At 41.3% G+C, this 24,740-nt stretch overlaps 3 protein-coding genes across 4 annotated transcripts in view; 1 reads left to right on the top strand and 2 right to left on the bottom strand.

The window, feature by feature from the left end:
* LOC118116015 (histone H1) overlaps window positions 1-24,740 on the bottom strand; it is a 311,666-nt gene that overhangs the window by 53,221 nt on the left and 233,705 nt on the right. The gene's annotated exons all lie outside the window — the stretch shown is intronic.
* The window catches only part of LOC118116027 (histone H1-like), a 444,527-nt gene that overhangs the window by 203,926 nt on the left and 215,861 nt on the right, over window positions 1-24,740 (top strand). The gene's annotated exons all lie outside the window — the stretch shown is intronic.
* On the bottom strand, window positions 620-2,356 carry LOC118116053 (histone H2A). Its single transcript, XM_047341672.1, is given in 9 exon segments — window positions 620-696; window positions 837-843; window positions 1,481-1,526; window positions 1,528-1,548; window positions 1,550-1,587; window positions 1,589-1,674; window positions 1,677-1,817; window positions 1,820-1,841; window positions 2,291-2,356. Coding segments are annotated over 9 exon segments (504 nt in total).

The following is a 24,740-nucleotide window of genomic DNA, read 5'->3' as shown; positions in this document are numbered from 1 at the left end:
TTATCCGTCTTTTATCTTAATTAAAATAGATTAACAAACAGACATTAACAAGAATACAGATAGATCCACACACATTAATATATACACAGACACACAGTCATTTAGTGCATATATAGAATTCACACTAGAAACCCTACATTTGTTGCTATGAAGAACACACCCGTGTCAGCTGCGTGCACACACCACAGCGTGCGTTAGTCACTGGCGTCCCCTCGTACTGCAGGGATTTGGTGACGGCCTTAAACTGCAGCCTTCTGGACCCTGACTGGCTTGACCCACTGACCTATTGACTCACTCACTGGTTAATGTGGAGCACTATTGCAATAAACACTAAAATAAAACACCACTTGATATCACTTTTTGCCCTCACTTTTCTTGCTCTGCCTGATTTTTTTCTGACTGACCAATGACAGTTTCTCACACAGTGTGTGTGTGCTTGTCTATAAAAATGGTGAAGTATTATTATGGTCTGCTGTGGACTAGTGGTAGAAAAGGCGGACATCAGACCGGAAGGTCCCTGGTTTGAGCCACGGACTGACAAAAACATACCTGGACCAGTTCAAGTCCGAGAGGACTTTACCCTATTCCCAATGTCTAAGTTCCCCTGAGCAGGAGCACCTTACTCCCCCAACTTCTGCTCCCAGGCGCTGTCCATGGATGAACACTGCTCTGTCTGTTCACTCTGTGTGTTGTGTCCTGTGTTCACACAGATGGGTCAAAAGCAGAAGAATCACAAGAGGAAATATATACAATAATAATAATGGCGGCTGAGTTCCATTCAGCTGCTCCAGTTCAATGTCCTGATGTTGTGCATGCTGGATCACTGTCATGTTTACTGGGGCACTTTAATACAACAGAGGACTTGGTCAATGTTTTTAATGAAAACCTGTCTCATGTGAAACACGTCTATAATCACACATGTGACCGGACACACAGCACCTAACTTTTAAAACCTGATTTTACAGCTTAAGCAAAGAAATACCATCAGTTGGTAACATGAATACATTACTTTTATAAAAATAAACTTAGTAATAAATGAAATAAATAGATAACATCTCCCACTAGTTATGCTTCATGACAAATGTAAAGAGGTTGAAAAATACATTTAATGTGTTGTACCCACATTACTTTTTTCATTAGACAAATATTAAAATGTGTCGTTTTTGCATTCATACTGTACATCTTGACAGATGTATGCAGATCTGTGCCATGAATCCATGTGTAGGCATATTTAAATTCGAAGTATATTCTTTATATTAAGTCTTCAGATGAGCGCTGGTTTTCCTCACTAACTGACAGGAACATGTGACACAGAAAACTACACCAATGAATACGTATTGAATGCTAATGTGTCTAAGATGACTTATGCTTGTGTATTTTACAAGTTGGTGTGTGACATGAGAGATTGCTCTCTACCAGGAGAGTGTGTGGCTCTTAAAAAGAGCCTTTGTGTGGGTGGTTTCCAGCAGCTTTGCTTTACTTGGACTTGGGGGCCTTCTCCTCCGGTCTTCTTGGGCGGCAGGCAGCTGGATGTTGGGCAGCACGCCTCTGAGCAATGGTCCTCCCGCCCAGGAGTTTGTTGAGCTCACTCGTCGTTTGCGGACGGCCACAGCTGCAGGTGAGCGGGAATGCAGCTCTTCTTGTTGTCGCGGGCGGCGTTTGGCAACTCGGATCTCCAGCGGTCAGGTACTCCAGTACAGCCGCCAGGTGAACGGGAGCGCCGGCACCAGCGCGATGTGCGTAGTTGCCTTTACGCAGCAGCCTGTGGACACGACCGACGGGGAACTGGAGCCCAGCGCGGGACGAGCGAGTCTTGCCTTCGCTCTGGCCTTTCCGCCAGTTTACCTCTGCGAACGGAGTGAAGTTTGTTTCCTAAGACGTCAAGAGAAACTGCTGTGAACAGCTCGAACCCTCCCTTATATATCCGCGGAGCAGCAGGACGGTTCGCGCCAGACCAACCAGAATAGAAGCCTCCCAGCAGGCAGCGGAGGACAGCCTGCACTTTCTCCAATAAAGCAGCAGGGACTCAGGCGGAGACTGAGCTCCAGGAGGAGCCTCACCAATCAGGACCCGGGGATCTGAAACGGCGTCACCATTTCACGGCTGGCTCCGCAGTTTAAAAGCAGGTGTCGCGTCTGCCTCACATTTCTTCCCGATCAGAGAACCAAGTAACAAAATGGCAAAGAACCAAGCAGACTGCTCGTAAATCCACCGGAAGCCAAGCCCCAGAAACAGCCTGCAAGGCTGCTCGTAAGAGCGCCCGGCCACCGGCGGCGTGAAGAAGCCTCACCGTTACAGGCCCGGTACCGTACAGGAGATCCGTCATACCAGAAATCTGACTGGGCTGCTGATCCATAATGCCCTTCAGCGCCTGGTCAGAGAAATCACTCAGGATTTCAGACCGACCTGCTTCAGAGGCTCCGCTGTCATGGCTCTGCAGGAGGCCAGCGAGGCTTTACCTGGTCAGCTATTTGAGACCTCCCAACCTGTGCACCATCCACCAAGAGGGTTACATCATGCCCAAGGACATACAGCTGGCCACCGCATCCATGGAAACAGCTGCTGCTGCTCATGACGATAGCAGCAGCTCTTTCCAAGAGCCACTTTACCTCAAGACAAAACTCCTCCGCTGCTCTCACTGGTGCAGCTGTTCATACCATAATACACTGTAAATAACTGACTGCAGAGTTTAAATCAAATATCTCGCCAATAAAGTTCCATCAAAGTATTAGACAAATTGGTCTAATTTCTGTAAATAACAACTACAAAACAGTGTACAGTTAAATATTTGTTACATTAGTAACTGCAAAATAATACACATTGGAAAGCATGCAGACTAAAAGACCCGTCTTGCTATTAATCCAATATTCATTGAAGTGCTGCTTTCACTTCACCTGTTAAAAGGAACCAGTCAGAACTGCAATGAGCAAAATGTTTTTATTTTAACTGAGTTGAGTTCTAAAATTCATGTGTAAAAGCTTTAAGAACCTGAGATGACCTTGCTTTTTCTGAGAAACTGATCTACTCAGTGCAAACATTTATCAAACAGTTTAAGTTATTTAAAGATGCCTTTTAGTAAAATGTTCCAATTGTGTTGAAGCAAACATGTCCCCCAGGGATTGGAATATAAAATCAAGTGAAGATATTTGCAACCTTGAACATATTAATTGTAACAGTGGCATTACAGGCCTTCATCAACAGAACATTCGTACCCCACTGATATAGACTGGAAATAGAAAGATGAAGTATTACTGAATGCTGTCAACACAAATATCACTAGTATCAGGACACTATTATTTCACTGCAATTATATTTACATTAAGTACATCTTACAAACAACAACATTGTTTTCCAAGTCAACCATAAAAAGTCTTTCCACTCGTTTCTCTCTAAGAATGAGTTCAAAAGCTCTAGCTCACAAAACCGTTTCCAGCTGCTCCACATGTTTGTTCAGGGCCGAGTAAAAAAGCACCTGCTGATGATCCCTTTGTATTAAGTCAAGTTATTGTGCAGGCAGCAAACACACCGCTGATGGACGAGGCTCATGGTGGCCAGACTTCCTATCAGAGCCGTGAAGCGTGTCATGATGAGGATGCTGGAGAGTCATTCATAATTGGGGCTACATTTCATGTCCATGGGGTGAATTTATAAATTTGACTAAATATTCACTTCAAGCGATGATCAAATCAATATTGAGGAACATTTCTCTTTCATTTAATGACAAACAGTCAACAGGTTCCATCATCAAACAGAAACAATCGACCACATCGAATAAATGCAAACACCAGATCATACCTAAATAAAACTGTTGAAGTGCAGCACCTAAACATAAAAAAACAGCTCTTTCCATGGTCCTGATACAATTTACATGTTCTGAAGTTATCCAAGTTTATAGTTTTATTTTTATACAGTTAAAATATATGTTGTAGTGTGTGTCTGCTGGTATTTATTTATATTCTGCTTTGGGTGTTTGCAGCTTGTTGTTTTGCGACAGTTGTAGGGCCTGTAGTGGAAGTTAGTGCACATGCGTGATTATATATTGTTGGCCGCATTGATATCGTCTGGTGTCCGTGAACTCTGTGGAGAAGAATTGGATCAACACAAGTTTTTGACAGTGACACCGTGATATATGATAATGCGACCTGCAAGCGAACCCAGTGTAACGATGGACATGTAGCGAGATGCATGGACTTCTGGCATCACCAAATCGGTAATGGACAGAGATAGATGTATTTAAAAACCGTTTGCTGGAACCGTGCAAATAAACCCTTTCAAATTTTCCCTGCCTCCGGTTGAAGTGTGTTGCCACTGGGTTTTTTCACACCAGGCCAGAAGTATATCTGTTGGACATGAGTCAAACTTGATTATCACTCTGCAGGCTGACATTAAGTGGCCTATTGAAACTTGGAGGCGAGGTAAAACAGCCAATACACCTGATGCTACCAGTTGGGCTGCAGGGGACCGCCTCATGCTACAGTGGTAACAAAGGTTTGCTAACCCAGAACACAGAACTAGAGAAGAATCAGTCAGGAAGGATGAGGAGAGAGCAAATGTCTTGTGGCCACACATGTAAAACTGTTCCTTTCTGTTGTTGTCTTGCTTTTGCCTCTTCATTGCACCTGTTGTCACTTTCATTGCACCAAAACAGGTGAAATTGATTCTAATCACTTGTTCTTCTAAATGGACAGATTGAAAAACCTGAAGTCGAACTGACAGTGTTTTACTGTGACCATTAAGTGTTCCTTAACATTTTAGAGCTGTGTATTTATCAGGTTGCTTTAGTTCAGATTGTTTAAATGATACTAATGTGATACTAACATAAATAATAATAACATATATACTTTCAGACATCTTGCATTTCTTAACCCCCAAATGTTCCAGTTGGGCTCTACAGTTCAACCTCTGTCAGCAACAGAATATTGGACTCATGAACGTGGAGACACTCCCACGTGCTGTTACACTGACGCTCAACATTCAGCCAATGACAGAGGGAACGGCACAGATAGATTACATGTGATGTGTTCAAATACAGCCTGGCCACTCACTTCTTTATTCATTGGATCGGGAATAATATCGTGACGATGCCTGAACCAGCGAAGCCTGCGCCCAAGAAGGGCTCAAGAGAAAAGCGGTGGCGAAGGCCCCCGGTAAGGCCGGAAGAAGAGGAGAAAGTCCGGGAAGGGGAGAGCTGACGCCATCTACGTGGCCTGCAAGGTAAACGAGTCACCCCGACACCTGGGATCTCCTCCAGGCCATAGGCATCGCGAACTGCTTCGTGAGCGACATCTTCGAGCGCATCGCGGTAGAGCCCCCTCTCGTCTGGCTCGACACAACAAGCGCTCCCTGCATCACCTCAGGGAATTCAGACCGCCGTCCATATGCTGCTGCAGGGGAGCTGGCTAAACACGCCGTGTCTGAGGGCACCAAGAGCCGTGACCAAGTACACCAGCTCAAGTAAACGACTCTAGGAGACATCACATCAAAGCAACGAAAGCTCTTTTAAGAGCCACACACTTTCTATGGAGACAAACTGTCCTGACTCTAATGTCATGTCCATCAACATTAAAACAGCCACTTTAAGCTAATGCAGCTGTGGTTAATTAGATCATGGTTTGGTAATAATTGGGGATCATATTGAAGTAGTTTTCTTGTCCCGTGTCCACGAGACAATATATTATAATGACAGGATGTATTTTTATAGTGCAATGTGCACTGGTGTATTGAGGCTGCCAATGGTTATCAATTTATGATATTCTTAGTGTTACTACATGCCCATATATTAATAGTCCACATTAGCTCAAAACATCCATTCAGAGCAGTGCACTTTCGCTTACGACAGCTCTGTCCATGGTCCTGAAACAAGGTATCCAATTAGTTGGTTAAAATGATACTCTCTTAAAAATTACAGCGCACAGATTTGGTTTATCTTTAGCGACAAGTTTGTTAACACGCCTACAGTCATTGTCATTGTTGGAAAAACTAATCAGAATAGGGTTAAGAGAGAGGTTTATACAAAGGAGAGCTATTATGATTTAGGAAAAAGAAAGCTCTTAAATCTGAAAAATAAATTGCTGTTAATTTACATGAAACATTGAGCTTGAACTTGAATTAGAGTGTAATGCAAGGCCTGACCATATTATCATTAAGTGGTTAAGTATGTTTAACTTAATGTTATGTAGGTGTTATGCTTTAGTATGATTGTTGTGAAGCAGAAAAGATCAAACAAGCTCTTAAATTGCTGTTGCAAAAACAAGGTCAAGGTCTTATGGACAGGTAAGGAACAACTTGAAGATCCTTTCTTATTGATGGCGAGCCTCCCAACGTGATTCCATCTGGAGAGATGCTCAAGATATTCCTGGTGGTAGGGACATTGCTAGTCACCCGGACACGACATACACTAATAAAGATTACACACCTCTTTTAAGGAATCGTCTGAGGAACAGTCACTGTCATTATCAGTGGGAGTGACAAAACACACCAAGACTGATCACAGAAACAGACTTTAAGGCGACTGGCCAGCAAAGGCAGTTATTTTAAAGGGCCCAATTTTATTTTCATACAAATGTTTTTCCCAATGCTTGTGAATTATCACCTTCCACTTTAAGTTAGTAAAGTTACATTTGTATATAATTGTTTGTGTATTGTGTGTACTTTCATTATAAGTTCATACAGTCTATGTCCACTCAGCTCCTCATGGACCTAGTAGATCGTAACTGGCTGAGGAGTGGTTTACAAAGGGAAATATGCCTTACAGTTAGATGAATCCCACAGATATATTAAACTCTGCCCAGCTGCTTGTTTTGTCAGATACAGTTTTGTGGAAAACGTAATGCTGTTTGCTCCACGCTGGAGTGGACATGCACAGTGAGGACATTTTTACAAAACTAAAAGAGGGACTATCTTGGGAAGACTGTATTGGTGTGTGTACGGACAGGGCTGGAGCGATGCTAGGAAAGAAAGGACTGAGCGAGTGTCTTACAAGTGGCGCCCTTAAGTAAATTTCACACACTGTATTATTCACAGAATAATCTCTTGCAAGCAAAACACTTGAACCAGAGCTTAAACATATTCTTGACACTGCGAATAAAATAAGTCCTTCCGCTTCAAACGTCGACTCACTATCAGACTTCCTCTTGCAGGGAAATGTGCTGAGCGCCTGTATGAGCTTTGCAGGGCAGGTTGCGTATATTTCCTGATCTAGCATGGATCAGCTACGCTGACCACCTCACTGACCTGACTGAGTTAACAAAGGCTGGCGTATTTGTGTGAAAAGACTTTCTCATTCCTGACCTTACATAAAGAATAAATACAGATCGCAGCTAAGCGTGGAGGCTAGTCTCGGTGACCGTCTCCAAAATATAGCTGAAATGGACTTGCTCTGCTCCATGCATGTGCCACTTATCTCATTAGTGAGTTCAAGAAATGAAAGTAATGTGTAGGCTAAAATAAATAACCCTAAAGTTTTGCACATAGCAGCAATAAGGTGTCTGCTGCTCGTTATGCATACAGACGCGCACAGACATCAACTGCGCACTTGTTTTATACTAGCATGTGCTCACTCAGCCCTGCTGTTTTATGCAGTGAAGATGCCCTGTATTCTGGTTATATTCTTCCTACTATAAAATAATATGCCTTCATGGCTGTAAGGCTGTTTGTTCTTTTTGTGTTTAAGTAATACCCGTGTTTGCATAGGCCTAATAGTGCGTGTCGTGGCTATGCGCAACATTATATACCACATCCGAGAGGTGGGGGTGTAGTCTCTGGTTGCGGGCTGAAAGAGTTAGGGAACCCCTGACATAGTACATGATACTTTACCAATCTTAGTGAAAGTTCGATATCATAACATGATTAAGATTAGTGTAAATGTGGATATGATTGTTGAGCAGCAAGAAAGTATTTGTATTTATGTCTTGCATGTTGGTGGAAAAACTCACTGAAGCAAAGTAAAAAAATAAAAGTATAGATTCTGATCCGCGAGTTAACATAGTTTATATATTGATTATTACTAAGATCATTCATCAATTTACAGAAGTTGTATTGTTGTAATCTGGAAGAACGAGTGATTAGTGTTGAGCAGAGGATGCTGAGCTCTCACTGACTCAGTGTGTGGCTCTTAAAGAGCCGTTGTGTTGATGAGCTGTTTGTAGTGAGTTTATCCTGAAGCCATTACAGAGTGCAGCCCTGTCTCTTCGAGCATACACCACGTCCATAGCGGTCACGGTCTTCCTCTTGGCGTGCTCGGTGTAGGTGACAGCATCGCGGATCACATTCTCCGGAAAACCTTCAACACGCCGCAGGTCCTCGTAGATCAGACCGGAGATACGCTTCACTCCGCCACGGCGAGCCAGGCGGCGGATATGGCGGGCTTGGTAATTCCCTGGATGTTATCACGGAGAACTTTGCGGTGACGGCTTTGCACCTCCTTTACCGACCCTTTTCCTCCCTTTCCTCGTCAGACATTTCTCTTCAGTGAGATGAATCTAATGAATAGAGTGCTCCCGCGAAGGAAACACAGCTATTCCTTAGCCTGACTGAGGACCTGATAGAGAGGCTGAGGCGGCCCGTCTTCCTCCTCTGTGGATCCTCACATGGCCGCTGATAATAAAGTCTGTGGTGCGCTAGCGCCTCACAGGGCTGGATGTAGGACAGTGGAGAATATTAAGGTCTGACAGTTTTGTGTAACAGTAGGACTGTAACACGTTTACATCAAGTAGTAATGTGCCTGGAAAAGGCTTAGTAAACATAAGAGTAACATTAGGACTGATTAAGGAAGTACTGAGACAATGTATGAATATTGAGCAGCCTTGAGTGAAAATCAGTGATCACACAAAGACTCAGCTCATGATTTCTCTAGACCCTCCTGTTATCCTCAAATTAGTAATTTGTTTATCCTTTGAGTCATTTTGACACAGCAATTAAAACCCTCAGAAGAATTATTATAATAAAAATTGTAACCTAAGTGTATGTTTCAAGTATGGTTTGTTTCTTTGTTGACTACTTAGAAATAGCCTTTTATCTAAAACACAACCCCACCAAAAGTACATATTTATATTGAACTCGATGTTAAATACGTGTAAGAACACTGATACGTACACTGTGGATCCAGGTCGTGAATATACATAATCATGAAAATCGTATTTTTGCAACTGTCCCATTAAATTAGTAAGTCAAATGTGAAGCTAAAAAATGAAGTAACCTATTTATTTATTTCGAGAAGTTAAACATTTAATGGGGTAAAATTGACCCAAAGGACAACAGGAGGTTAAATTACAACAAGACATAACAATGTAATAGACAAATTGATTCATTAAATGTGGTCTTTTATGAGGAAACATGCACCGATTTGTTTTATCGGCGCTAAAGTCATGTTGTAGTAGGTCAAAAGTGTTAGTGCGGGGTCAAGCAGTGTAAGCACTTGATGCTTGTCTGGGTGTTTTTGATAGTGTTATAGAAAATGCCCATTTATTATTAGTCCGGGGTGACAGTGTGACTATGTTCATCTTTCATTTGGCATCATTGAATACTGACCAGTTTTAAGCACCTCATGTATGCTTGAAAGTATTTGTTGATTACAAACTGTCATTCTGCTGGATTCTGTTTTACTATATTCATCTGGTTTCATTTGCAGAAATGGACCTTAGAAGAAATGGTCATGGTTTTGCTATGAGCTTGGATGAAGTGAGTGGGGGGTGGGGATGTTGTTTTTATCATAGTTAGAATGGAAAGTACTTTGTGTTATAGTGTTTGTATATAAAGTACTACATAAATAAAGTCTGTTTGAATGGTTAAAATTACATGTTTACATGCCACAATTTACACACAATCTACACAAACACTTGCATATACTGTACACGTGTGTACATTCTGGATACACAAGAGTGTTTGTTGACACTAAGGCCTTCATTTGTAATATGAATATGTTATTGGTTATAAAGTCTGAAGACTTGATCTATTGATCAATAGGTAACATATTGACAGGTTGACAGAGTTTTCTCACACAAAACATGAATAATTTAATGTATGAGTCAAATAGTTTGAAACCTCTGTCATGTTTAATGATTATTTTACAATATATAAAAAACATGTATCCTATTGTTAATGTGAAGAGCAAAGTTGGTATTTACTTTAAAATCAGACAGCAGAGAAACTGCAAATTCAGTAAAGCATAAACATTTCCTGCAAAATAAATGAAAGTGGAACCTGTTGACTTTTGGTATTAAATGAAAGAGAAATGTTCCCCAATATTAATTTGATCATTGCCTGAAGTAGATATTTAGTCAAAGTGACATATTAAACCCATGGACATGAAATGTAGCACAAATTATACAATGACTCTCCAGCATCCTCATCATGAAAGCACGTTCACGGCTCCTGATAGGAAGTCTGGCTCAACACCATGTGAGCCTCGTCCATCAGCGGTGTGTTTGCTGCCTGCACAATAACTTGACTTTATTACAGGGATCATCAGCGAGTTGCTTGTTTCTCGGTCTCTCTGAACAAACATGTGGAGCAGCTGGGAAACGGGTTTGGTGGAGCTGTGGAGCTTTGAACTCATTTTAGGAAAGCAGAGTGGGAAAAGCCGCTGAGCAGCGCTGCTCACCGCAGTGAACGGGTGTTGAGGTTTGGGCTCCACCGACAGAATGCAGAAAGCATCAGAGCTCTTCATGACTTCAATATGAAGACAGACAAGTCCGCTACCTGCTTCCTCTGTCAGCCTCCAGCACCGCTCACCCACTGAGTTTCACTCGTTTATCAGTGAAGAGAAAACACAAGTGTCTCGGTGTTCACACTGCACACAGGAGCCACCGGCTCGACCTGAGTCTTCACGGTTCTCATGGTGTGTTCAAGTACCGCCTCCCGATCAGGACTCTTCTACAGTCCGGTCACTCACTCCGATAGTTCCTCGTTGATCTACACGCAAGAAAGATGACGAAGTCGCTCCAGCTCCAGCTGCAGCTCCAGCTCAGCCGCCGCCAAGGCTAAAGCGGCCAAGAAGAAGGTCGTGAAACCGAAGAAGGTCGGTCCCAGCGTCAGTGAGCTCATCGTGAAAGCCGTGTGGGTTTGGGCGGGCGGCGTGTGATGGCCGCCCTCCAAGAAGGCTCTGGCTGCCGGAGGCTACGATGTGGAGAAGAACAATGCCCGCGTCAACAACACCATCCAAGCTGGTAGTCAACGAGACCCTGGTCAGACCAAGGGGACAGGGCCACCGGCTCGTTCAAGATGAGCAAGAAGGTGGAGACAAGGAGTCCAGAAGCCGATTGAAGAAGGCCGCTCCCAAAGCGAAGCCCGCCGCCAAGAAACCCGCAGTGGCTAAAAGCCCAAGTCAGCGGCAGCCAGAAGCCAGCAGCCGCTAAAAGTCCCCTGAAGAAGGTGGCCAGAAACCAGCAGCGGCCAAGGCCCACCAAGAGCCCCAGAAGGTGGCGAAGGCCCCAAGAAAAGTGGCCAAGAGCCCCAGAGAGTGGCCAAGAGCCCCAAGAGAGTGGCGAAAGCCCCAGAAGGTGGTGAAAAAGGCCCCTGCACCCAAAGAAAGCCCCCGCGAAGAAGGTCATGAGCTTAAAGTGAAGAGGACAGCCAAGAAGAGTGAATGTCCTCACTGCTGAAACATGTCCATCCTGGTAAAGGAAGCTCTTTTAAGAGCCACCGTCTATCCACAAAAGGCTGCTTCCTCATCAATCATCACCACTGACAATAAATATCATAGAGACAATTCTTAACTAAAAGGGAGTCAAGTTATACAGAAATATATTAAATATCTATTTCAGTAATGTCCAAGATTAGAGTATCAAGCATCAAATACTATCAAGTGATATAAAACATATATTTACACTTTGGGAGGAAAAGCTACGAGCGTATTGCATTCACTTAAAAAAAAAAAAAAGATAATTATCTCAAAATTCTCATTTCTATTTTATCCAAGAAAGTCATCACCTCACTTAAACTGTTTGTAACAAATGGTTGATGAACAGTCTGTTCATGCACTTGAAGGACTACTACTGTAAAAAATAAATGTGCAAATTTGCAAAATTGTTTACTGTAGCACATTGTACTTTCATCTAAATATACCAGCTCAGTACAGTTTTGTAGACAATGTGAAAGTCTTTAAGTGTTACAAAAGGTATCATCCTCCTAAACCTTTCTGATGTTAACAGGAAGTCTTTTTGTGCATTTTGTTGTGTTAAGGTGTCAGGTTTTACACTGCAGTAGAGTTGAATTATTTTGGAAGTGTTGTTATTGAAAAATGTTGATGTTTGAAATGCCTGAGCAGGCTGGGTATGTTACTACTTTCCAATTTCTTGAATTATTTAAAAAAGCTTTCATTTATTTTTATAGTGGGCATGCTGACCACTTTAGAGCATCTGTTGAACCCTGTGATTCTATAAAAAAAGCTAGACCTATAAACAATTGGAGCCTTTTACAAAAGTCATATTTTTCACACATTTTGTTATGTAAATGACTGAAAACATCTATTTAAAATGTACTTTGAATTTACGTTGTCTGTTATCAGTTTGGTGCGCTTTTTGGAAATGGTTCTCACACAGTTGCATTTAATAAGAGTTATATTGAATTGGAGCCTCTTGCTCATGTCAGCTGTTATTACTGGCTGTGTTTGTTTGTGTCTGTAATATACATTAAGGGAGTACCTCAAAAGTGTCTCGCTTTTATAAATAAAAACACTGGTTTCTCTCTTGTTTTGTACATTTGTGATCAAACTAATTGTGTCTTTACTGCAGATAAGTTTAACTACCCATTGCCACAAATGGTACCTGACTATTTATTGTAAGCATTTATTTGTTCTAAAACAGTGGACCTGTCTCACAAAGCAAGAATTACTGACTTTGGGATAACTGCAATTGATAAAAACATATTATCCATCAAATTCCTTCACAGGGAATCTTTTAAAGTAGACATTTTCCCTGTTACTTATTGTTGTGATCAGATGCTACTGCATGTTTTATACACTAGAGTGGCAGCAGTTGTTAAATATGAAGTAATTAAAGAAGCAGAAAAGATTAGAGTAAAAAAACACTGAATGCACATATATGTTACTTAGGGCATCTTGTAATGAAACTGCTTTAGGGACTTAAACTAAGCCTCATCCTTCAAAGCTTACGAACATAACAGTTATTGTGAAATGTTTATGTGATCAAGCAATAGGTTAATTCAAGGAAAAAATGTAGGCTTTTTAATTAGTGTGGAAATTAGGCTTTATTTGTATCATGGTAGCCACATAAATGAAAACAATATTAGGATGACAGACCACATTTATTAGGCTACATGGCAAGATTGGCCTGCTTTTATTTAAACGATAAAAGATGATTTGACTGTCAACAAATAATAGACAATATATTTCATATCATGTCTCATCTAATCACCATGTAATTCTTGGTGGCAATTGAAATATCTTGATAGGAAAAGACACAAAAAAGGGAAGGAATTTCATAAATGCTTAAATAGTGTATAAACACTAAATCACATAGGGGAGAAATTAAACTGTTGCACTTCTGTATAACCAGGTTTTGTCTGATGCCAAACACCACTGGACTGCAGCCAGAAGTGTGGAGTGTTTCAGGTTTCAGCCCATAGAAGATATTATATAACATGTTTGATTTATGGATGATTATGCAAGAATAACCAAAGTGTGTCAGACTACATTCAGTCATGCTACATAGTTCCACTATGAGGACAAATTTGACATTCATAAAAGAACAAATGAGACATTTATTTTCAGGACTGCCCCAGTTACCTTGTTGAGATGTATGTTTTCATGATGAATGAAAAGAGATGATATAGGCTTCAGAGGAGATGTCAATTATTTTAGAGTTCATTTTTCTTCATTACTTAGAGACAATACATCTGTCAATCATTTAAACTGAAATTCGCAGTCAACATAACATTTTCCACTTGCCGCCAGACAAACAAAATATGGTGTTATTTTTGCTCGAGGATGAGTGCTCACATTCAATCATCACAGTCAGTAGAACAACTTGTGATTATTAAATATGGGCATATATGTAAGCCCGTAAAAGCCTGTAAAGCTCAATGGCTTCCTCTGGAGAGGTGGGTGGATGAAGACTGTTTATCTGAACATTTCAGTACTATCACAGGGATATGGTCCTCTCTGTAGGCATTCCTCCCTGCATGCCTGTATCTTCTGTTGGGATCACCTCTTTAGGTGCTCCTACTTGCAAATAGTTGGGAAGGGGTGTACATCATCACCGGACGTCCTCCTGGGGCTGCCGCATTTCTGCATCGGCAAATTCTGTGAGTGTTCAGAGGTGAACAACATCCTGCAGTTCTCTCTAAATATAAAAAAGGGAAAGAAGTGAGGAAGTGAGAACATTGGAAGATTGTATTGGCTAACCAACTATGAAAGGCAAAATAAATTGTTATTGTCCACAATAGAGCAGAGGTTTCACAACATTTTACCATTGCATATACCTGAAAGGTGCATGTCCAATCTCTTCGAAAATAATTAGTCTTCATATGTGATTTTTGTCCCAAGCCCAACCACAACTGTTTGCAGTGAAATTTTACTTTACATTTACTCAACTACTGTAGCCTACTTAGATACAATGTAGGTTCTTGTACTTTAGCAGTATTTGCATTTTAGGGTATTTTGTGCAACTTTATTCTTTTACTCCCTACATCTCATGGGCAAATACTGTCAACTGAATTTGTCCTGACAGCCTTGGTTGGTGCTTTTCAGATTCAAAACCATCTGATGGCAAAACTATCTGAAAAAAGACACCCTCTCTCCTTCCCCCAAGCAGAAAAAAGAAACAACACAGGCGCCCCAGTGGCATGGCAGCTCCCAGGCGGGGGAGGGCAGCGGGACCGTGGTGAGGACCGGAACACGGATGATCTGGAACCGAGAGAGAACAGCGCGACGGCGACACAGGATCCCCCCTGTGGTCAGAGGACAGCCTCTGTCTCCCAGAGCAATGGGAAGCCCACGCCATATCCCCAGGCCACAGCCATTGTGTGGAAATGTCCAACGGTGTCACGTGCTAAACACTGGCTGTGTTCACTAGCCTTCTGGAAAACTCAGTTGCAAACAACAATCCTTCTAACTCAGCTGAACTCTATTCTTAAACCATAAACACATTATCTCAGTGAACATTAACATTTTACTACCAGTCCTTTGCATAGTATTCTGGGTATTTTATTGGGATTAAATAGTTTTAAGGACACTCCTGTGGTGCTTCATTTTTTAACAGTGGAATTCACTTTTGTTGCTGGTAATATAGAAGAAGAATATCACACACTTGTAACATATGACACCATGGACAAAATAATGTAGTAAAACTTTGAATTATAGGCTACATTTCAAAGAAAGCAAAAAAGTTTTCTTACCTCTGTGCTTGAGACATGTGAACTGTATCAGACCTTTGTCGAAGTCACCAGAGAAATGGTCAGACTCTTTAAATCCTGCAAATACGTTCATCCAGAACTGTGCATGTTGCTTCCTTAAAAACCCCACCACTGCTCAATCTGGTAGTTATGATTGTGAGCCATGCAAAAGCATCTGTTCGAAAATTCGTCCATATGATCATCTCTCATGAATATTTGCATCTGCTCCCACGTGGCATTCTCTGTCCCTAAGTCTGATCTAATTCAGTAGCAGTCCATTTCTTGACTTACCTCATCCAATAGAGTATCCAGCGATTACCTTTGGATCACTACTTATAAAATATGCATGTAGCCACACCACCATTCTTGAAAGCGTCTATTGCACCATTGATGCAGATTCATATGGTTTGGTTATCATATGAATCTATGTGCCATAAGAAAGTTCGGACCTGGATTCTGATACAAGCGTCGTGAAGGCAATTCCGGTGTCTCAGTTCCATTCGTGGGGATCAGTATTTTCAGCAAATGCCTGATTGTCTCTTGAGTCACCACCACGTGGCGGCTGAATGCATTTCAGATGCATCATCTTATATCCGTGAAGCATTCCATAATCGTTCAACTGATCCTGTAGGAAAACTGCAACGTCCAGCAGATCGGAATGGTCTTTCCGTCTGAACAACCGCAGACTCTGATGCCTCACATAAAGTCACGAACAAGCTAATACAAACACCATCTATATTACTTAAGGGACATAGCATGCCCATTTTACACACACAAGTTGATATGGTTCCTTGGGGTCTTAATGAAATGTCTGTAACATACTTTTGTCAAATACCACAAGGATCATATAAACAGCACCCTTTACCCTGTATAAAACAGCCCTCCACAGAGTGACCTGTTTTGAGTGCCTGTTCCTTTAAATGCTAATGAGCCAGCTCCCCCTCCCCCTCTCCCCATGATTTTAAACATTATAAATTACATATTTTATATGATATAAATTTATCAAATATGCATCCCATACTTTGTATTCCCCTTCCTGTTGTCTGGAGTTTTTAATTTTCCCAATCACATAGTCAATGTCCCTCACGCCCCATCCCTATAAGTGCACAAGCAGACAGACAGAAAAGAGAGGGGAGGTGGGGAAGACAGGTGGGGGGTGGGGGGGGCTATGAAGACCATCATTTACCCCGAACCCGACATTCCTTGGGTACAACAACAAGCGGAGAAAGCAGTGCGGGCTGACCTTATATATACAGTCTATAGGGCTGACCAGAAATACCGTCCGTGTGAGCAACCAGGCGGCTGCGTGCTGGAAAGCAGCGCTGCGCTGCCTGCGGTGGGCGCTTCGCGTCAGTGTACCCAGTAACTACTGTAACCGACGTAACTACTGTAACCGGCGAAACTACTGTAACCCGGCGTACAGTAGAGCTGAACACTGCGGGAGAGTCTTCACACAGCTGGCAGTGTGGAGAAGACACATGTCTTGAGCAGCGCAGCGCCGTTCTCAAGCGCGCAACCGCCTGGCTGTTCACACGGGATGAGCATTTTCTCCAGCTGGTCAGCCCCATAGACTGTATATATAAGGTCAGCCCGCGATTCTGCTTTCTTCGCTTGTTGTTGTACCCGTTGAATGTCGGGGTTCGGGGTTACAGTGGCTGAACACTGCGGAAGTCTTCCACACACTGCTGGCTGTGGCGCGCAGCCTAAATTCAGCTCACGCATGGGAGAAGCGGGCGGTAAACTCCCGAGCAGCTGCTGCAGCCTCCCAGTCCCAGCAGTCCAGACAAATGCCACATGTGAGTGAATCGCGGGCTGACCAGTGGAGAAATGCTGCGTCCACGTGTAGACAGCCCGGCTGCGTGCTTGGGAGCGCGCTGCGCTGCCTCGCAGCCTCGCTACCTCGGTGTAAACCCAGTGGCGCAGCGAAGTGTGGGGGAGACGGGGGAGCAAGACCATGTAGAGACTTCCAGTTCTTGTTATGACACAAAACCAGGAAGCGCCAATCGAGTCGCTCAAGCATGACGTTTCTGACTTAGAGGAACTATAACAAAACGCGCGAGTGTTTTTTCCCCAGGATTTTGGGTTGGTAGACATGCCAGATACCCACATTAACCTGTAGCTTATAACAAAGTGGAATTTGCATGCTATGTCCCCTTTAAGTAATTTTGTAGGAATGGAATCCTAAGATACAAGTTGTTGGTTTAGAACATGAGATTATTTTGGTCAGCTGATCAAGGGTGATCAGAGAGAGAAGCTGTCTAAATAATTGGTAGGATTCTCAACCCGTTCTGAGATTTCTGTTCTTGGTAGGAATATTAGTGCCAATTGAGGGCAGGAGATGGTTGATTTGATTTCTAATGATGAAATTTTATCATTAAAGAAGGTCATAAAGATATTGCTATTTAGGGATCGAGGAATACTACAGGTTCAGTGGAAGTGTGACTCTCTGTCAGCCTGGCTACAGTGCTGAAGAAGCCTGGGGTTGTTTTTATTCTCTTCTATTAGTTTTGAATAGTAGGCAGCTCTTGCCTTGTGGAGACCTTCTTATATGTAACACTATTCTTCCAGTCTAGGAGATATTCAACGGTTGCTGGGCGCCGCTTCCTTTCTAGTTTTCTTGATACTTGTTTTAACTCATGTGTCTTGGAATTATACCACGGGCTAATTTATGTTTTACGTTTCTTTTTTAGAAGGCGCTATTGAGTCTAATGTTGTCGTAATGACCTTTGGAGCTATCGACGAGATGGTCAATCTCAGTGGAGCTAGGGTTTTAAGAATTTGTTGGTTGTATCGACGGATAATACGGGTTTAAATGTGATCGGAATTATTTCCTTAAATTTAGCTACAGCACTATCAGTGAACATCTAGAAGGTAAGTTTTTATTAGTGGCATATATTCTTGATATTGACAAATCGAAGGTTATTAAGTATGGTCTGATAAATTGGATTAAGCTGAAGTACCGTTAGATGTTCCAATTTTGACACCGTATGATAATACAAGGTCAAGTGTGTGGTTACAACAATGAGTAGGTTGGTGTACACACTGACTGAAACCTATTAGTCTAGTATTGAAATAAATGCTATGCTAAGACCTGCATCTTTATTATTTTCAACATGAATATTAAAGTCACCAACAATAATAATTTTATCGGTCTTTAGGACTAGGTTTGATAAAAACTCAGGGAATTCCGTTAAAATTCAGAATAAGCCAGACACGGTAAACTACAGCAAATATGATTGGCTGTTGGTATTTCTTGGATAGGTGTGGAGAGACTAAGAACAAGACATTCAAATGAGTTGTAGCTTAGTTTAGGTTTAGGGTTAATTAATAGACTGGAGTTAAAAATAGCAGCAACTCCACCTCCTCGATCAAATTCTCTGGGAACGTGTGAATTTACATGACTGGGAGTAGATTCGGTGGGCAGCATATTCATCAGGATGCAGCCACACGTCTCAGTGAGGGACAATAAATCAATGTTGTGATCTGAGACTAGTTCATTAACTAAAATAGCCTTTGATGATAATGATCTTATGGTCCCAACTCACGGGTTGTCATTTAATAGACAAGTGGGATGAAACGCCGTCTCTCCCTAGCAAGAACAGGTTTCCTCCAAAAGTTTGAAGTTAAAGAAGTTAAAAGACAACATGCAGCTAAACATGTCATCACCTGTCGTGTTAGGGAGAGGGGCCAGAAAACTAGTGTCTGACATCGTTTTTGCATAGCACACACCGACTCAACATTAACTTTTAGTGACCTCGACATATGAAGCCGGGAGTCGTTGCTGCCGAGCGTGAATTACGATCTGACTGTATTCGTTTAGTTAGGTGACTTCAACTTTCATTTATGTTACCAGTGACAGTCTTAGTTCAGCTGAACAATAAGGAGTACGCCAGTATGAAATACGTGTTTTAAAACAGACATCACCAGAAGCTGGAGGAGGAAGAGGTGTTCCTGGCCAAGGTGATTTTCACCTGGCCTGGAAAGATAGCCTGATATATAACAAGAAAGCACTGAGAGATGACAGAGTCATAGTTCTGCTGATCCATCTATTCCTCTTGCTCTGAGGAGCAATGGTTAATGAGCTTCTTTACAAATACAATTATAACCAACAGGGGAAAAAATCACCACCTTCTCCTCATGAATAACACAAATCACAGATTCTTGACACATGGGACAACACGTCCTGCAGTAGAAACTGCTATTCGGTTAAAAAATTTAAATATTTTTCAATTGTAAGATATTATGAGGGATTAACAATAGAATGTTTTCAACATTCTTATCATAATTTAATTTGGGTTATTATATCAAATCTATCACACAGTCTTCCCACTACCACATCTAAAACATGAAGGCCACAGAAGGTTTCAAACATTCATGTGCAATAAAATGGATACAAGTATTTTGTAATGATTAAAACAAGCTTATTTCCACATAAGAAAAACTGAATATAACCTATCAGGCAAATTGATCTTTAGTGACACCTGCACATTTCTTAAAGGTTTCAAAGTTGTTTCCCAGTTTTTGTCAACACCGTTAGACATTCATTAAATTGTTATAAAATCAGCCAATATTAGCGACAGCAATCACTCTGAAGAACCACTCATTTTCCACCTAATACAGAGTGCATCCATAGACGACAGGTTCAAATAAGTTTACTAGTTTTAGAATATTTAAAACTTATTAATATTTCTCCTGTCACACCACTATATGTCAAATGTGTATCTGAGGAAATGGTTTAGAATGTTTATATCATTTCATTCTCTTGAAGTAGTTTGTTGGCATCATGGCTGAATAGAAAATGGCTGCTACATGAACTCCGCGTGTTTTCCTAAAGAAAAAAAAAAGGTTTGTGAAATAAATGTTTTCTTCAAATATCAATAGATCTTCATTGAAGTAAATCTAAGTAACCCCCACCTGACAGATTGTTTTTCAAATCTTTTCTCAGGCCTGCTTAGGTGTGTCCACATATGTTCATTTTACACCCAGTGCTCAGAAATTAATAAATTAATAGCAATTTAGTGTTTCAGATTTAACAGTTTCTTTCAAATCATGATCGCTCTCCTTTGTATGTAAACCTCTCTAACCCTATTCTGACTAGTTTTTCCAACAATGACAATGACCCTGTGTAGGTGTGTTGTAAACTTGTAGCTAAAGATAAAACCACATCAAAAGGCTGTAATTTTTAAGAGTATAATTTTTAACAACTAAATTGGATACCTTGTTTCAGGACCATGGACAGAGTGGTTTGTTGTGTTTGGGTGCACTGCTCTGAATGGATGTTTGGAGCTAATGTGGACTCTTAATATATGGGTATGTTGTGTACTAAAAAGATCATAAATGGATAACTAATGGCAGCCTCAAACCACCAGTGTATTAAACACTATAAAAAATACATCCATCATTACAATATTTGTAATATATTGTCCTGTGGACACGGGACAAGAAAACTTCAATATAGACCTAATTGTCAAATTCAACCATGATCTAATTAACCACAGTTACAGTATTATTTAAAAGTGGATATTTTACTGTTGATGAACATGTCTAGTTAGAGTCAGGACAGTTTGTCTCCATAGAGAAAGTGTGTGGCTCTTAAAAGAACCATTGCTTTGATGTCTCCTTGGGAGTCGTTTACTTGGAGCTGGTGTGCCGGGTCACGGCCTTGGTGCCCTCAGACACGGCGTGTTTGGCAGCTCCCCCGGGCAGCAGCAGGCGGACGGCGGTCTGAATCTCCTGGGAGGTGATGGTGGAGCGCTTGTTGTAGTGGAGGCAGACGAGAAGGCCTCACCGGCGATGCGCTCGAAGATGTCGCTCACGAAGCAGTTCATGATGCCCATGGCCTTGGAGGAGATCCCAGTGTCAGGGGTGGACCTGCTTCAGCACCTTGTACACGTAGATGGCGTAGCTCTCAGCCCTGGACTTTCTCCTCTTCTTTCCGCCCTTACCGGGGCCTTCGCCCACCGCTTTCTTGGAGGCCTTCTTGGGCGCAGGCTTCGCTGGTTCAGGCATCGTCGATATTAGTCGATCAAATGAATGTAGACGTCGGTAGCGGGCTGTATTTGAACACATCACATGTAAATCTATCTGTGCCGTTCCCTCTCTGTCATTGGCTGAATGTTGAGCGTCAGTGTAACACCCAGCACGTGGGAGTGTCTCCACGTTCATGAGTCCATTATTCTGCTGCTGACAGAGAGGTTGAACTGTAAACTCAACTGGAACATTTGGGGTTAAGAAATGCAAGATGTCTGAAAGTATATATGTTATTATTATTGATGTTAGTATCACATTTAGTATCATTTAAAACAATCTGAACTAAAGCAGCCTGATAAAATACACAGCTCTAAATGTTAAAGGTTAAGTGTGTAACAAGTATCAAACTTAGTGCTCCTCGCTCCCCCTCCTCCTGAGTGAGAGGAGGCTACGGTGGCCTAGTATGTCAAAATGTCTACGACAGCATCCAAGCATTACATTACATTACATTACATTACATTACATTACATTACATAAGTGCATTCAACCATGCGGGTAAAACCCCAGAACAAGAAGAATCAAAAATTACAATTTTCTTCAAGAAAGCAAAACTACAAGTGCTATAAGTGAGTGCCATTTAAATGCTACTAAATTGTTAGTTTAAACTTTTATTCAGGTATAGTCAGAAGAGGTGTGTTTTTAGTTTGCGGTGGAAGCATTCTTCTATCCAGTGATGAGGTGTCTTTTTTAGCTGTCTTTTTTTAAACTGTCGTTGATAATACATGGATATAAGTGTTACACTGCGCAAAAGAGACGGCGCTCTATACAGCGTTTGGTAGTAGTAGCTGAATGCTAATGCAAGCTAACGTTAGCAAACCAGTTATTTTCATTGAATATGATCAGTCTTTAACAGCAAGGCAGCGCGTTAGCAGGAACTGTGTGTATTTCCCCTTAAAGAATGAAACAGCTGAGAGATTCAGAGGTGAAAGGGAGAGGAAGGAAAGAAGAAGAGGTAGAGAGTCAGAGGCAGTGGCAGAGGAGCTGTGAGGGACAGACGAGGGGAGAGCTGGAGCAGCTGCTGCGGGGAGGAGGAGGAGGGAGGAGGAGAGAGTGGAAATACAACAAAGAAACTCAGTATTTTCAGCAAGTTATTTTATTATATTCCTACATTGTCTGTGTGATATCCACAAGATAAAAACTTATTTTTATACCGCATCTCTGTGTTTACATCTTACTGAGTAATGCTCTGTAATATTATCTGAGACACCACTGAATGAATACTACATAGTTATAGTACATTAGAGGAATATGTTGACATGTAGACCTGTTATTGTTCTCAATATGTTGGATAGAAACGTTAGAGGTCTACAACTAATCACTGAAATAATAATTTAATAAAATAATATAACAAATACAGCAAACCAATAAAGCCATGTCTGTGTTTCTCCCTCCTTTATGCTTCCAGAGACTTATTCAGGAGATGAGAGGAGCTAGAAAGTACAGAGGAAAGCTGACCAACCAACTCCTGGAGAGGCAGCCAGGGTTACTCTTTGATGCCTTGACAATGCTTCAGCACAGGCATGGTAACCCATCTTTCGCTGGAGTAGAGGTTACCATGATGTACTTGTGGTAACTGTGGGGACATGCCTACTGACCGGAGAGAAAATGCCAGCAGCCAAGATCATATGAGAAGCTTCTGTGTGGAGTGTTCTGCCTTCTCAGTACTGCCTAGAGAATTTCTTTAAGAATTCACAGCCAGTACCGGGAGGATATTCTTGATACTAGGCCATATTAGAGAACCTGGGGATGACAACAGGGAGCAGCGTTATGCGGCTATCGCCAACTTTGTTATTGGCAACATGGCTCTTTAGTCGGAAACCGTCTTATCATCCCCAGCTCACTTTGTGTTCGTAGGATCAGAGACATGTTCCCTGATCCACAAGGACAGTACAGGTTTCATTCTGGCCTCTGAGTTTTCTTTCGGAGCCTCTGGAATCTTCATTTAGTATGTAGTATTCACACACCTGCATAAGCATCTTCAGAGCATCACACATACAATATATGGACATGACTATTATTTATCTTGTTTATTTTCCTATTTCAATTAAAAATCTGTTTACATTTTACTATGTATTTTTATATATATTCTTGTTAACCTTTTCTCAATTGAGTTTATACTATGATATACTTATTTATATATGGTTAATAATTTATGTTTGTTGATTTGAGTATATATGGATATGCCGGTATTCATATTATTAATAATTTATGTTTGTTGAATTGAGTTTATACTACAATGTTAATTGCAATAATAAAAAAAGCTAAAGAAATTCCATAGATTAGCTGTATTTCTTTTGTACACAAGATACACATTTATCAACAGTTGGTGTTTCTGAGATGCATCATGATTAAGCTTTGCCCACTCTGCGGAGCATCTGGACAGCCAGTTAATCCTCATAGCATCTACAATTGAAAAATTATGGTTTGTAAAGTCTTCTTGTAAAGCCGTCGAAACTGAAATCACAGTTTTAAACCATTCATTATCTGATACACTTCAACTATTTTGGAATGTAAATGATCATCAATCAATCAATCAATCAGAATTTTGTTGTATAGCCCATATTAACAAATCACAATTTGTCTCATAGAACTTTAACAAGGTGTGACATCCTCTGCCACTTAACCCTCAACAAGAGTAAGGAAAAACTACTAAAAACCCTTTTAACAGGGTAAAAGAGGTAGAAACCTCAGAGCCACATGTGAGGATCCCTCTCCCCAGGACGGACAAGTGCAATAGATGTCAAGTGTAAAGGGAGAACATCAGAAAGATAAGGTTTTAACAACATTGATAAGAATTAAATATTTTGAAGCATAACTGAAGGTCAATGGTGGTGGATTATTGTCAGTAATGGTCAAAGTATCTGAGGAGAAATACTATGTATCAACAGTCCTGCTGCAATCATAGTCTATGGTCAACTGCCACCACGATCATGATCCACCATCAATAATTGTTTTTTATTAATGTTGCATGTTAACCCTAACCCTAATGTTCTGTTGATGAATTCCTCTCATGCACCACTGTTACAGTATGATCAAGGCTGCAAATATTCACTTTATTTTAAGGGCTCCAATCCCTGAGGACTTTCAAAACAATTGGGATGTATTACTAAAAGGCATCTTTTTAAATGACTTTTGATAAATGTTTGCACTAGTAGATCAAGTTTCTCAGAAAAAGCAAGGTCAACTCAGGTTCTTAAGTTTACACATGTATTTTTAGAACTCAACTCAGTTAAAATAAACAGTTTATTTCATGCAGCTCTGACTCTGGTTCCTTTTAACATGTGAAGTGAAAGCAGCAATTTTAATGAATATTGGATTAATAGCAAGGCGGGTCTTAGTCTGCATGCTTTGATGTGTAT

This window comes from Hippoglossus stenolepis, chromosome 10 (assembly GCF_022539355.2).
Source record: "Hippoglossus stenolepis isolate QCI-W04-F060 chromosome 10, HSTE1.2, whole genome shotgun sequence".
NCBI classification, from domain to species: domain Eukaryota; kingdom Metazoa; phylum Chordata; class Actinopteri; order Pleuronectiformes; family Pleuronectidae; genus Hippoglossus; species Hippoglossus stenolepis.
The sequence above is the reverse complement of the archived record's forward strand: the minus strand, read 5'-3'. Positions and strand labels throughout refer to the sequence as shown.